This window comes from Pan paniscus, chromosome 15 (assembly GCF_029289425.2).
Source record: "Pan paniscus chromosome 15, NHGRI_mPanPan1-v2.0_pri, whole genome shotgun sequence".
Lineage (NCBI taxonomy): Eukaryota > Metazoa > Chordata > Mammalia > Primates > Hominidae > Pan > Pan paniscus.
Window position 1 is genome coordinate 93702540 of NC_073264.2, and position 13930 is coordinate 93716469.

At 47.8% G+C, this 13930-nt stretch overlaps 1 protein-coding gene across 2 annotated transcripts in view; it reads left to right on the forward strand.

The window, feature by feature from the left end:
- Positions 1–13930, forward strand: part of RIN3 (Ras and Rab interactor 3) — a 174930-nt gene that overhangs the window by 31050 nt on the left and 129950 nt on the right. For both annotated transcript variants that reach the window (XM_008958212.4, XM_003832783.4), the window contains exon 2: positions 10737–10941. In XM_008958212.4, coding sequence (XP_008956460.1) covers positions 10737–10941 — 205 coding nt within the window. The remainder of the gene's footprint in view (positions 1–10736; positions 10942–13930) is intronic.

Consider the following 13930-nt stretch of genomic DNA (forward strand, 5'->3'; position numbering starts at 1 on the left):
ATGAGAGCTTTTTTTTTTAAATTAAATATCAAGTTTAGAGAAGTCTAGAGAACAACATTGCAATGCCCTATGCACCCATAATTCAGCTTTGTTAATTCCTATTACTTTGCCATGTTTGCTTCAGATCTTTTTGTTTGGTTTAATAAATAAATCATTGCAGAACTGGTTGAAACCTCCTTCGCACCCCTCCCTGATCCTATTTTTCTCCTCAGTTCAAGGGCAGCCATCTTCCTGAGTTTGGTGTGTGCATGTATCCACAAACAGGATATAGAACTGTGGTGCGTGTTTTTTTATACTTTACATAAATGTTTTCATTCCTTCCGTAATTTGCTTACTTCACTCATTAGGGTTGATTTTTTTGTTTGTTTGATTGCTTTTTAAAACGTTTTCTTTTAACTTTCTGGTTTTTTTTTTTTTTTTTTTTGAGACGGAGTCTTGCTCTGTCCCCCAGGCTGGAGTGCAGTGGCACAGTCTCCACTCAGTGCAAGCTCTGCCTCCCGGGTTCACGCCATTCTCCTGCCTCAGCCTCCCAAGTAGGTGGGACTACAGGCACCTGCCACCACGCCTGGCTAATTTTTTTGTATTTTTAATAGAGACGGGGTTTCACCTTGTGAGCCAGGATGGTCTTGATCTCCTGACCTCGTGATCCACCCGCCTCGGCCTCCCAAAGTGCTGGGATTACAGGCAGGAGCCACCGCGCCTGGCCTAACTTTCTGTTTTGACATGATTTCAGACTGGCAGAAGAGTTACAGGAATAGTACAGTGAATTCTTGTTGGTACACTCCTTTCGCCAGATTCATCAATTATTAACATTTTGTCACATTTGCTTGTTTGCACTCTTTCTCCCTCTCTATCTTTTTTCTTTTTTCTTTGTCTTTTTTTTTTTTGAGATGGGGTCTCACTCTGTCACTGAGGCTGGAGTGCAGTGGTGCGATCAGTGCTCACTGCAGCCTCAATCTCCCCGGGCTCAGGTGATCCTCCCACCTCAGCCTCCTGAGTAGCTGGGACTACAGGCATGCAGCACCACACCTAGCTTCTAATTTTTTCTAAATGATTTGAGAGTAAGTTGCAGACATTTTATCTCTTTACCCCACATACTTCAGTGGGTATTTCTCAAGGACAAGGATCAAAATCAGGAAATTAACATTCATGCAATAAACAGAATTTTGAGATTTAACCATCTGTGTAGCATTGATTCTGGCCCTTTTGTCTTCTTTTCTTTGTTTTTTTTTGAGACGTAGTCTTGCTTTGTCCCCCAGGCCGGAGTGCAGTGGCATGATCTCGGCTCACTGCAACCTCTGCTTCCCAGGTTTAAGCGATTCTCCTGCCTCAGCCTCCCTAGTAGCTGGGATTACAGGCACCTGCCACCACATCTGGCTAATTTTTGTATTTTTAGTAGAGACAGGGTTTCACCGTGTTGGCCAGGCTGGTCTTGAACTCGTGACCTCAAATGATCCACCTACCTCGGCTTCCCAAAGTGCTGGGATTACAGGCTTGAGCCACTGTGCCTGGCCCCTGGGCCTTTTCTTTTATTGATAAATAATAGGTGTACATATTTTGGGGGTGCATATGATCTTCTGACACATTCATGTAATGTATCAGAATCAAATCGGGGGATTGGGATATCCATCACCTTAAATATTTATCTTTTTGCTGGGAACATTCGAACTATTCTCTACTTGCTGTTTTGAAGTATATAATAGATTAATGTTTACTATAGCCACTCCACTGATTTACTGCATTTCCTGCCTTTTAACAGCTGTGTCATTGTCCAGGGTGGACTGAGTCACAGCTTTATTTATCCATTCTCCTGTGGCGCCATTGGCTTTCCCCATTTTCTCCATGTAGTAAATGCTGCAGCAGCAGTGGCCATCTGTAAACGTGTAAACGCGGGTGTTCAGGGAATGGGGCTGCTGGAATCTGGGCTCCAGAATTTCTTCTCTTTTAAATTTTGATAGATTGTTATGATAGTGGGCGTAACTGTTTTCATTCTCTGGGGACCTTTGCCCCCCGCCCCCAGCCTCAGACCATTCCTCCTGCTGTAACAAGTGAGAAGCAGTTGGGGTGAGTAGGGCCTGTTTGGGGGAATGAGATGTCCCTGGTGGACTAGGTTGGCCAGTGTCCCCAAAGCAACAGGTGTCCCTGGGAGAGATAGGGCATGACCACATGTGTGGTTGCTACATCCAGAAAAATGTGACCTACTAAAAGTGTTAACATGGGCCAGGTATTACCGGCTCCATTGTACAAATAAGAAACTGTTTATTTAAAATTATTTTTATTTTATTATTATTATTTTATTTTATTATTATTAATATAATTATTATTTTATTTTATTTTATTATAATAAAATAAATTATATTTATTTTATTATTATTTTATTTTATTATTTTATTATTATTGAGACAGGGTCTTGCTCTGTCACCCAGGCTGGAGTGCAGTGGTGTGAACACAGCTCACTGCAGCCTTAACCTCCTAGGCTCAAGCGATCCTCCTGCCTCAGCCTTCTGAGTAGCTGGGACCATAGGTGCACACCACTGTGCCCAGCTGATTCTTTTAATTTTTTGTAGAGATAGTGTCTCACCACGTTGCCCAAGCTGGTCTCAAACTCCTCAACTCAAGCAGTCCTCCCACCTTAGCCTCCCAAAGTGCTGAGATTGCAGGCGTGAATCACTGTGCCTGGCCTATTTAAGATGATTGTTTTCTTTTTTGAGACAGAGTCTTGCTGTGTCACCCAGGCTGGAGTGCAGTGGCACCATCTCAGCTCACTGCAACCTCTGCGTCCCTGGTTCAAGCGTTTCTCCTGCCTCAGCCTTCCAAGTAGCTGGGATTACAGGCATGTGCAGCCATACCCAGCTAATTTTTTTATTTTTAGTAGAGACGGGGTTTCACCATGTTGGCCAGGCTGGTCTCAAACTCCTGACCTCAGGTGATCTGCCCGCCTTGGCCTACCAAAGTGCTGGGATTACAGGCATGAGTCACTGTACCTGGCCTATTTAAGATGATTTTAAATCATGTTAGCAATGCATAATTATTATAAAAATTTGAAACAAACCCCCTTAACGTCTCTGAAATAACTCTAATGACATCTTACATAGCCTTCTGGAAATTATTTCTATGTATATTTCTATGTCACTGTGTGTGTTTGTGTGTATTCCCAAGTGGAATAATGAACATTATTGAATACCCTTTCTTTGCCAGGATACGTAAACATGAAATTTTTTTTTTAAACTTTCAAGAGCTGGAAGAGTAGAGTGGTTAGAAGCGTAGATTCTGGAGTCAGATTGCCAGGGTTTGAATCCCAGTTCTGCCACTTATTGATGTGTGACCTTTGGTGAATTATTTAACCTCTCTGTGCCTCTGTGTCTTCACCTTTACATGAGACCACTAGGGGTAGGGTAGGTATATTCGGTTCCTAGGGCTGCAGTAGCAAGTTACCACTAACTTTGCAGCTTAAAGCAGCAGAAATTTATTTTCTTGTGGTTCTCAAGGCCAGAAATCCAAAACCAGCGTTTCAGCTGGGCAGGTTCCATCTGGAGGCTCTAAGGGAGGATCCGTCCCATGCCTCTCCCCGAGCTCCTGGTAGTGGCTGTCTACCTCTGGCACTCCTTGGCTTGGGGCATCATAACTCCAGTCTCTACCTCTGCCTTCACACGGACCTCATCTGTGTCTCTCTGTGCCTTTCCTTCTTATAGGGACACCTCTCATTGGAGTTAGGGCCCACTCTAAACTTAGGATGATCTCATCTCAGTAGCCCTAAATTATATCTGCAAAGAAAAAGATCCTTTTTCCAAATAAGGTCACATGTACAAGTACTGGGGTTAGGATTTGGACATATCTTCTCGGGGGACACAATTCAACCTCTGAGGTTGAATCAGGCAGGTGTGAGGATGACTGAATTAACAGGATTTGGGGGCCCACAGTGGGCACCGTATGGTGTGGACTATGAATACATGAAACAGGCAAGTTGCTGCCCTGGCTGGCATCACCAGGGCTCCCTCCCTCCCACGCCGGCCCCTGCACTCCCTCTGTGTACTCGTGGTGCTTTGTCTGGAGGGACTGTGCCATCCTGTAACATTTATCACCAGAGCCACGCTGGCTTCTACTGGCCCAAAAGCCCTCTAAGGCCAGGGACCAGGCCTCTCCATTCCTGTAGACCCCCTTTGTCTTGTTGAAGCTGGGAGGCCACGCTGCCTTGGGTCAGGTTGGTAGGTGGGGTAGTGATGGCCTTTTCCGGTTCTCCCTTTCCGTCACACACTCCCACCTCCCGCCCCCTGGCGTGTTCTGGCCAAGTCTATACAGGAAAGCCTCGGTTCCCACCGTGAGGCTGCATTGGAACTCTCTGAGCTGCTTCCTGGGGCTGACATAGGCAGCCCAAAGCCAGAACCCTGTGGAGCTGGGAAACTTCTGCGCCTTCCCCCTACCCCTAATAGGCAGCATCTAGCCAGGGCCGCACACCCCAAGCTGCCATGCTCACCGCTCTGTCCCCACACTTGGTCAGCCCCTTGGGCTAGCTATCCACCCTGGAGTGGAGCTTCCCTCTTCTACTCCCCAGGCTGAATAGGCCTGAATGTAGACAACAGGCACCATGCCCAGGAGCTGGGCACACTCAAGGCCAATTCCCGCCCTCCTTTAGGGAACTGGTGAGAAAATCCCCATAGAAGCTGAGAGGTTGAGTCCTGCAGCCCAGGGGCTGGGTTTTCCCGAGTGTCTGCTGGCACTGCGTCTGGCAGGGCGTTCTGGGTGGGTGTCTGGCGGCAGCCATAGGATCAGAAGCCTGTGGGCCTGCTGCTCTGAGCTCATTGCTCTATTCCCCATGAGTGGGAGAACAACACGTTGTGGAGCAATTTCTCTTTCTGGTGGAGCTGCTCCAAAGCTTCCAAGGCTCTAACAACACCTTTCATTATCCAAGGTCCCCGGTTCTGCCTTTGCAGGGTCCTTAGCGGAGTGGGAGTTCAGCTGGTGAGAGGGAGGGCGTGGGTGTCAGAGTGGCCGGCTCTGCCAACAGATGGCTGATCTGATGCTGGGTGGGCTTAGCGACGGCTCCTGGCAGTTGGAGCTGCTGTGGCCAGGCCAGTTGATAAGCGTCATCACAGCTGTAAAACAAAGCCTGCATGTCACCCACTCTGGGCACTTCCATCTTTGCCATCTTGCCACAAGTCACTTCAATCAAATGTGCCTAGTCCCAAAATCAAGGTTTTAAAGTGAGAGAACTGTAGCAGGAAGAGGAAGAGAAGCGTTATAACTCGGGGGTTGGAGGGTTGGAAAAACTGTAACATTTACTGAATAGTGTGTCAGGCACTGTGCTAAGTAGTTGACAACTCATGAAATTTTCCCAGTAACCCTCTTAAATAAAGACAATTACGTTGTTTTTACTTATTTTTATTTTTGTTTAGTTTTATTTATTTATTCATTCATTTTGAGACAGGGTCTTGTTCTGTTACCCAGGCTGGAATGCAATGAGGCGATCTCAGCTCACTGCAGCCTCCACTTCCAGGCTCAAGCAATCCTCCTACCTTAGCCTCCTGAGTATCTGGGACTACATGGGGCACACGCCATCATGCCTGGCTAATTTTTCAAAAGTTTTTTGTAGAGATATGGTCTCACTATATTTCCCAGGCTGGTCTCAAACTCCTGGGCTCAAACAACCTTCCTGCCTTAGCCTTAATCCCAAAATGTTTGGATTACAGGCGTGAGCCACAGTGCCCAGCTTATTATGTTTTCACAGGTGATTAAACTGAAGCCCAGAGAGGTAAAGTATTAATAACTGGCCAGAGGTCATACAGCCTGCATTCAAACCCAAGACTTCTAATACAGCAGGCAGGCTTCATCTGAAGGGGCCTTAAGGGATGGGGAGAACTGTTTTGCCAGTAGTTCACTATTAAAAATTTAAAAGATACAGAAGACTTGAAAGAACTTTGCAGTAAACACCCATACACCCACAAGTAACCCTCAATGTTTTTCTCTGTTTTGTTACATATCTTTACATATCCATGAATGCACCTTACTTTTTAATGTATTTCATAGGAATTTGCAGACCACCCCCTGAATGTTATCATGACTAGAGTTAACTAGAGTTCAGTGTTTAGTTAGGATTATCTTTTGTAGTTTTGGTATAAAATCTGCATGTGGTAAAAGTGAATGCACACATCTAAGTGTCCTGTTTGAACTTCATATAGATGGATTCATGCCATATGTACTTTTTTGCATTTGGCTTCCTTGACTCAGCATAATGCTTCTGAGATTCATTCACGTGGTTGTGTGTGTGGTTAATTCCTTTTTATTGCTGACTACTGGCCCGTTGTGTGGACATGCCACAGTTTGTTTATCCATTCTGCCGCTGGTGGACACTGGAACCAGGTGGTATTGAGCTGTTAGGAGGAGAGCTGCTTTGACATTCGTGTGCAAGTCTTTCTGGACGTATACTGTCATTTCCCTCGGGTATATACCTAGGAGTGGAATCGCTGGGCCATAGGGTAGGTATATGTTTAGGTTTATTAAAAAGTGCCATATCTTTGTCTAAAGTGCTCGTTGCAATGTTCGTTCTCCCCAAGAGTACGCTGGCATTCTGATTACTTCCCATTCTCACCACTATGTGATGTTGTCAGTCATTTTAATTTTAGCCATTCTAGTGGTTGTGCCGTGGTATCGCATTGTGGTTTTAATTTGCATTTCCCTAATGACTAATGACTTTGAGCATTTTTTCACCTGCTTGTTGTCCATTTGTATGTCTTCTTCTTTGAAGTATCTGTTCAAATCTCTTGCCCATTTTAAAAATTGATTTGCTTGGTCTCTGTTGGATATATGTTTTGCAGATATTTTTCCCCCAGCCTGATGGGCAGAAGTTTTAAATTGTGATGCAATCTAACTTTATCTATTTTTTCTTTTATGATCATTGCTTTCTGTGTCTGGTCTAATGCTTTTGCCTACCAGTTGGAAATAATCTTGGGAGGAAGAAATAGACCCTGAAGGAGGTGCAGGTGGACAGAGCAGCATGAGCGTGGGCTCCGGGTGGAGAAGTGCATGTTCTGTTGGGTGATGGAGTGGAGCCCTTTGTAGGGGGTGTCTGGGGTTGAGGGGCAGAGGCCCAGAAAGGGAATGCCTTAAACATGAAGGGACTGGACCGGATTCTTTAGGCAGTGGAATCCATTGCAAGTTTTAGAGCAGGAAGGGATGTGATCACAAGACAGTGAGATGTACAGTCCTCGTGATGTTGGAGCCTGGGGCAGAGTTTCCACTCAGTCAGTCACCCTGAGAGCAGCAGCCTCGTGCTTCAGGATGCAGGTGGGGCTGCCGGGCTGGGAAGCAGGTTTATCTCTGTGGATTCCTGCAGACCCTCCTGGGCCCTGAGACCACCCAGGTCCCCCCAGATCTTCATGGGCCCATTTATTCTTGCCAAGGAAGCCTGAGCGCTGGGCTAGGCATGTAGCTAGCTGGAAGCCCAGCCCTGGGGAGTGCTTGTACATGTGGATTTAGGGACAATGCTCCCTGTGGCTCCAGATGCTCATGGGGCCCTCCCCCTACCCCCTCTGCTCTCACCTCCTGCCACTCTCACCCTTCTCTCATTGTCCCTCCTTGCACTTGCTCCAGGAGCAGGAATTGCAGGCTTGGGAGTTTGCTCTTCCTTCTGCCTGGACATCTCTTCCCCAGATACCTGCAGCCAGGCACTTATTCCACAGTCACCTTTTCCGGGTGTCTTCCCTGGCCACCCAGTTTGGAACTGTCACCCATCCATGGGACTCTTTCCTCTTCCTCTTTGGCGGTATTACCATCTAACATCCTCTAGTCACCTATTTGCCTTGTTTATTGCCCGCCTCTTCCCCTAGAATGTAAATACCATGAAGGTTTTGGGTTTTTTTTTAACTGTTTTGTTCACTGCTCTAACCTGTGCCTGGAACAGCATTTGACATTGGCAGGTCCACAGAAACTAAGCACGGCCCGAGTGAATGAGAGGCCCACTCCCTCCTTACTCCCAGAACCTCTCTGTTTGATCGCAGCTTTGGTTCTGCAGGTAAAAAAAAAAAAAAAAAAAAAAAAAAATTGGGGATGAGCCGAGGTCACACCTAGGGCCACCCAGCAAATGGAGAAGCTTCCTTCTCCCAGTCCCCATTGCACAGATGAGGAAACAGACCTTGACAGGGAAAGGACTTGGCCAAGTGCTAAGCCATAGTTCGTGGCAAAGAAGAAATGAAGCCGATTGCCCTCAATCCCTGCTATTGAAAGTCCTAACTGGCCTGGGGGAGGCTGGGGCCCAAGCAGGGATGTTTAAGGATGATTATAGCGTCTTTTGGTGCCAGAACATATGTTTGTGTTTCCAAGTGGGGTTAGAGGAGCCTGCAGCCCAGGGGTTTCTTTTCTTTTCTGGGAAATTCAGACCGCCATCATTTTAACTTTTCCCAGACGAGATGCTGGGACCACACTCAGGGCCTGGGAAGTGGTTACATCAGTATCAGCCAGGCCGCCCTGGCCTTGAGCTCCAAATGAGACTGTTCGGCTTCAATTCCACAGCCTGTGGACTTCCACAGAGCCATCCTACCCCACCCCCACCAGCCCCAGGATTCCTGCCACTCCCCGGGACACTCATATTTTCCTGGTGACCTGGCTCCTTCTTCTAGGTAGGCTGAAGGCTGTGGACCGAAAGGGGAAATCCACAGGCAGCCGGGAGCACACACAACATTCGTGAGAGTCAGGGCCCCCCGGAGGATGTGGGAGGGAATTTTCTCCCCGGCTACAGACTTCACACTGACCTTCACACACCCCTCCTCATGACAGGCAGTCCCAGTCAGTTCTCTCGAAAACCACTGCTCAAAATTCACAACACTGCTGCCCCTGTTTAATACAGCGCTGCCTGACCCCTCCACCACCCTGAGAACCCCCAGGACCCCTACAGCCCTGCCTTCAGGGGTAGTTCCACTTTCCTGTGCCCTTTTACAGGGCTTACCCTGGCCTCATCCCCTGCCTCCCCCAAGGGGCTCCTTACAGCACACGCCCTGGACGCTTCTGGAAACAATGCCAACCTTGATCCCCGGTACCCCTGGGCAACATCACAGAGACACAGGGCAAGATGGAAGGCACCATCCACAGCTTCATGGCTTTCTGGGCACCCTTGTCTGTCTGATTAAGGTTTTCACCCCTGCAGGTACCTTGAGAGACTTGGTGCCTTAGGTAGAATGCACACAGACCTTCTGGCCCACCCAACTCAGGATGCGAGGCTCCGAGATGTTGTTCCTCCTTTTCTGGAATCAAAACCAGCCTGTGTGTGTTGGGATGGGGAAGGCAAATATGAGGGTCTTGGGGAGGGTCTGGGATCTCTTAAACCGGACAGAACTGTGAACAGTAGGCAGTGCCCATTTCCCAGCGAAGCCCTCAGTTTGACTTTGCTGTTTGTTGGGTCTGTGATCCTCCTTCCCCCACCGTGCTGTGTTGACACATCCTCATTCTGGGGGCTCAGGCACTGTTGACTGGGAAGGGGTAAGAAGGAACTTTCTAGAACTGTCCTATATCAGCACCATCCAATGGAAATCTAATGCAAGCCACATATGTCATTTTATATATTCTAGCAGCCATATTACAACAGGCAAAGTAATTTTAATAATATTTTATTTAACCTGACACATTTAAAATATTATCTTGCTGGGCACGATGGTTCACACCTGTAATCCCAGTACTTTGGGAGGCCGAGGTGGGTGGGTCACTTGAGGTCAGGAGTTTGAGACCAGTCTGGCCAACATGGTGAACTGTCTCTACTAAAAAAATACAAAAATTAGCTGGGCATGGTGGTGCACGCCTGTAATCCCAGCTACTCGGGAGGCTGAAGCAGGAGAATTGCTTGAACCCAGGAGGCGGAGGCTGCAGTAAGCTGAGATCACGCCACTGCATTCCAGCCCGGGCGACAGAGCAAGAATCTGTCTCAAAAAAAAATTATACTAACTTGTAAACAATAAAAATATTAATAAGCTATTTTATATTCTTTTTATCACAGTAAGTTTGAAATCCTGTGTATATTTTGTGCTTACAGCACTTGTCAGTTCAGACAAGCCACTTCTGGCTAGTGGCTACGGCAGCACAGATCTCTCTATCTTGATTTGGGTGGTAGTTACACAGGTGTAGACATATGTAAAAATGTGGCTAGCTGTACACTCAAGATGTGTGCATTTCACTGTGTGTGTTACTCTTTAAAAGTTTTTAAAAAGCCTCTTCAAGGCTCTGCTCAAATGCCACTCGTTTTCCTGAACCCATCCCGGGTTGCAGTGAGCTGCTTCTGTTGAACTGTGCTTCTGTTACATTTATACTTGTACCATAGCTGTGTCTCGCCATTTCCTCACAGACTCAAGTCTTGGGTCTCACAGACCCAAGAAACAGTGAGATCAAACTGAGGGGTCCACTGGGAAATGGGCACTGCCTACTGTTGACAGTTCTGTCCGGTTTAAGAGATCCCAGACCCTCCCCAAGACCCTCACATTTGCCTACCCCATCCCAACACACACAGGCTGGTTTTGATTCCAGAAAAGGAGGAACAACATCTCGGAGCCTCACATCCTGGGTCGGGTGGGCTGACGTGTGTTTCCTACAAGCACCCTAAGATGAAGACCATGGTTTGTTGATTTCTTTAAATTCCCCAAAGGGCCACTGACTACCTCATGCTGAATAAGTAAGCATGGCTGAATGGAATCCCCAGTTGTTATAAACCTTCTCTGGGCTGGCTGCAGGATAGCTGATCATTGAATTCTGTTTTTCAGTCCGGTTCCAGTTGTTGGCAAAGGAGAGGAAGAGGAAGAGGAAGATGGCATGCGGCTTTGTCTGCCAGCCAACCCGAAGAACTGCCTTCCTCGCCGCCGGGGCATCAGCATCCTGGAGAAGCTCATCAAAACATGCCCGGTGTGGCTGCAGCTGAGTCTGGGCCAGGCAGAGGTGGCCAGGATCCTGCACCGGGTGGTGGCCGGGGTGAGTGGGGGCGTCTCCCACTTGGTAGGCACACTCACCTGTGAGGAACTCAGGCGTGCTCCACACCTGCCCTGGCTCCCACAGGGAAGCAGCTACCATGCAGATGACTGCATGTTTATTTCCCTTTCCTACATTTGTCAGCTTTTTGACCACAATTTTTTCCCAGAACACAGGCATGGGGGGCTGGTGAGAGGCCTGGTTTCTTCTTTGGGGAGCAGGTGTTTGTGACTGGAGAGCAGGGAGTGGGTGGCTTGCAGGCTCTCGGGGCATTTGGGCACCTGAGAGGCAGGACTGATGCAGTCAGGAGGACCATGCTGGCCTGCTCTGACTTTGAGAGCTCAGCCAGGCATCCAGGGTCCAGAGAGTGTCAATCAGAGCCAGGGTAAAAAAAAATGGCTTTATGCTCCCTGTTTTACATATGCAAATAAGGGGCTGTGTGATGCAGTCAAAAGATGTTTTGGAGGTCAGACTCTGTGAGCTGGGCACACGGCTTAAATTTTCTAAGCCTCACTTTTGTTGCTTTGAAATAGGGGCATTCACACCACCCCCGAGGCTCTTATTCCTATTGCATGGGAAGATAGATGATGGATGGATGAATGGACAGATGGATGGACAGACAGACAGATGGATAGATAGATGGATGGACGTATGGACATACAGACAGATAGATAGACAACAGATAAGTGGGTGATAGATGATGAAATATGAGTCAGAGCTCATCATATGTTCCTTTCACCTCCCACACACATTTTCTCCTATACGCTGCTTCCTTTTAAAAACAACTTGAATTTGTTTAATTACCAAAGTGATACACATATGTGTTCATTACTTAACAAAAACCCAAGCTGGACAGACATGTAAAAAGGAAAGATCTTTTCCACCTACTGTAACCAAACTCACTCCCCAGAAGTGTTTTCTTTTTTTAATTGAGATGAAATTCACATAATATAAAATTAGCCATTTAAAAGTATACAGTTCAGTGGCATTTAGTACAGACACAATGTGGTACAACCACCACCTCTATCTATCTAGTTCCAAAACATCTCATCATTCAAAACAAAGCCCTACACTCCCTCCCCCTTCTCCCCTCCTGCAGCCCCGTAACCACCAATCTGCCTCCGAAGTCACGTTGCATGCGGTACGTCTGTCTGCACATTTTCCATGCATATTCATGCATATTCACGTAGAGGCAAGCATTCCCTGAGTACTTGCTTTGCTCCAGGCAGTCTTGCAAGTTCTTCATGTGAATCTGCCCATTTAACCTCACAGCAGCCCTAGGAGGTAGGTGTTGCCACCTTGCCCATTGTATAGATGAGGTAACTGTGATGCAAAGGCATTGAGTGCCCTCCCCCAGGGGACACAGTGAGTAAATCGCAGAGTGGGAATCTGGACCCAGGCAGTCTGGGTGCCCTGTGCTATGTTGAGCACACACGTTTTATTTGGCTTAGCTGGACTTTTGTCCCCCAGCCACCGTGCACTTTTGATGGTCTCTCCCCTGCTGTGGTTGCAGGGCTTGTCTACCTCCCAGGAAGAGTCCAGACGTATAAGTACAGGGCTCAGATGGCGAATGGACTCGTTCACCTCGGACGAGGTAAAATGCATCAAGTTGCCAGTTGTACCTGAAAATCAGAATTACTAGAACTTATGGGGCCTTCTGCAAAGTCCTGACCTCCTCTTGCTACAGAGGCCCCTGTCACAGGGAGTGGGCACTGTGGTGGCCTGGAAGCACAGCAGTGTCCTGCCAAGACCAGGGGGACCGCTGGCCTGGCAAGGCCTGGGTAGAAAATAAAACCAGGGTCTCCTGCCAGTGGGTGTTCAGCCAGCACCCTCTGTGGTCCCCAGTTCCCCTGGTAGGTTCTCAGGAATGAGCTTCCCACCCTTGCTGGGAGGATGCAGCTCAAAACCAGCCCAAGGGGAAAATTTTTGATGCCAGGGGATGGCCATGTTCTGGATTTTTCTTGGTCATCAAGAAGGACATGTGCAGGGCAGGTGTGTGGATGGGAATTACCAGACAGTGGGGGATGGTCCCAGGAGAAGGTGCTGGCTCTCCAGAGCAAGCTGGGTGGGACATAGTCATGACTGCTCTGTCAAAAGATTCAGTTCTCTCTTCAGAAAATTGGCCTGGGCGTGGTGGCTCATGCCTATAATCCCAGCACTTTGGGAGGCCACGGCAGGGGGATTCCTTGAGCCCAGGAGTTCAAGACCAGCCTGGGCAACATGGCGAGACCCCGTCTCTACAAAAAATACAAAACTTAGCCAGGCACGGTGGCGTGCACCTGTAATCCCAGCTACTCGGGAGGCTGAGGTGGGAGAATCACTTGAACCGGGGAGGTGGAAGTTGCAGTGAGCCTAGATCACGCCACTGCACTCCAGCTCAGGTGATGGAGTGAGACTCTGTTAAAAAAAAGAAAAAAAAAAGAGATTAAAAAGTTTAAAATAAGCACAACTAAAAATAACTGTAGTGGTTCCTTTTGGAGAATGCTTAGTAATTCCAGGCTCTGTGCTTTGCAGATATCATCTTGCAATCATCCTGTGAGGTCAACTCTGCCATTATACCCATTTCACAGATAATGAAACCGAGGCTAAGAGGAGTGCTTTAGTTTGGGTTTCCCCAGAAGCAGACCCTGAGACAAGGATTTGAGTGCAAGTGGATTATTTGGGTAGTAACCCCAGGAAGCACCAGTAGGGGAACCAAGCCAGGGGAAGGGACTGATGCCAGTAAAAGGTACATTGTCACGAGAGTTACTCTTGGGGGCAGCTGGAGCTGAATCCTCCTGGGGAACTCTGGGAGCCGGCATGGAACACACGTCTCGTGGTTATCCCACCGGAGGGGTGAGGGAGCTGTGTATTATTCACCAACTCCTGATAGTCGTGGGTCAAAGGCTGTGGGGTGTGAGGAGGATGCATCTTCCAGCACCTTCTCTATTCCTTTTGTTTTTTCTTTTCTTTTCTTTTCTTTTTTTTTTTGTGAGACAGAGTCTTGCAGTGG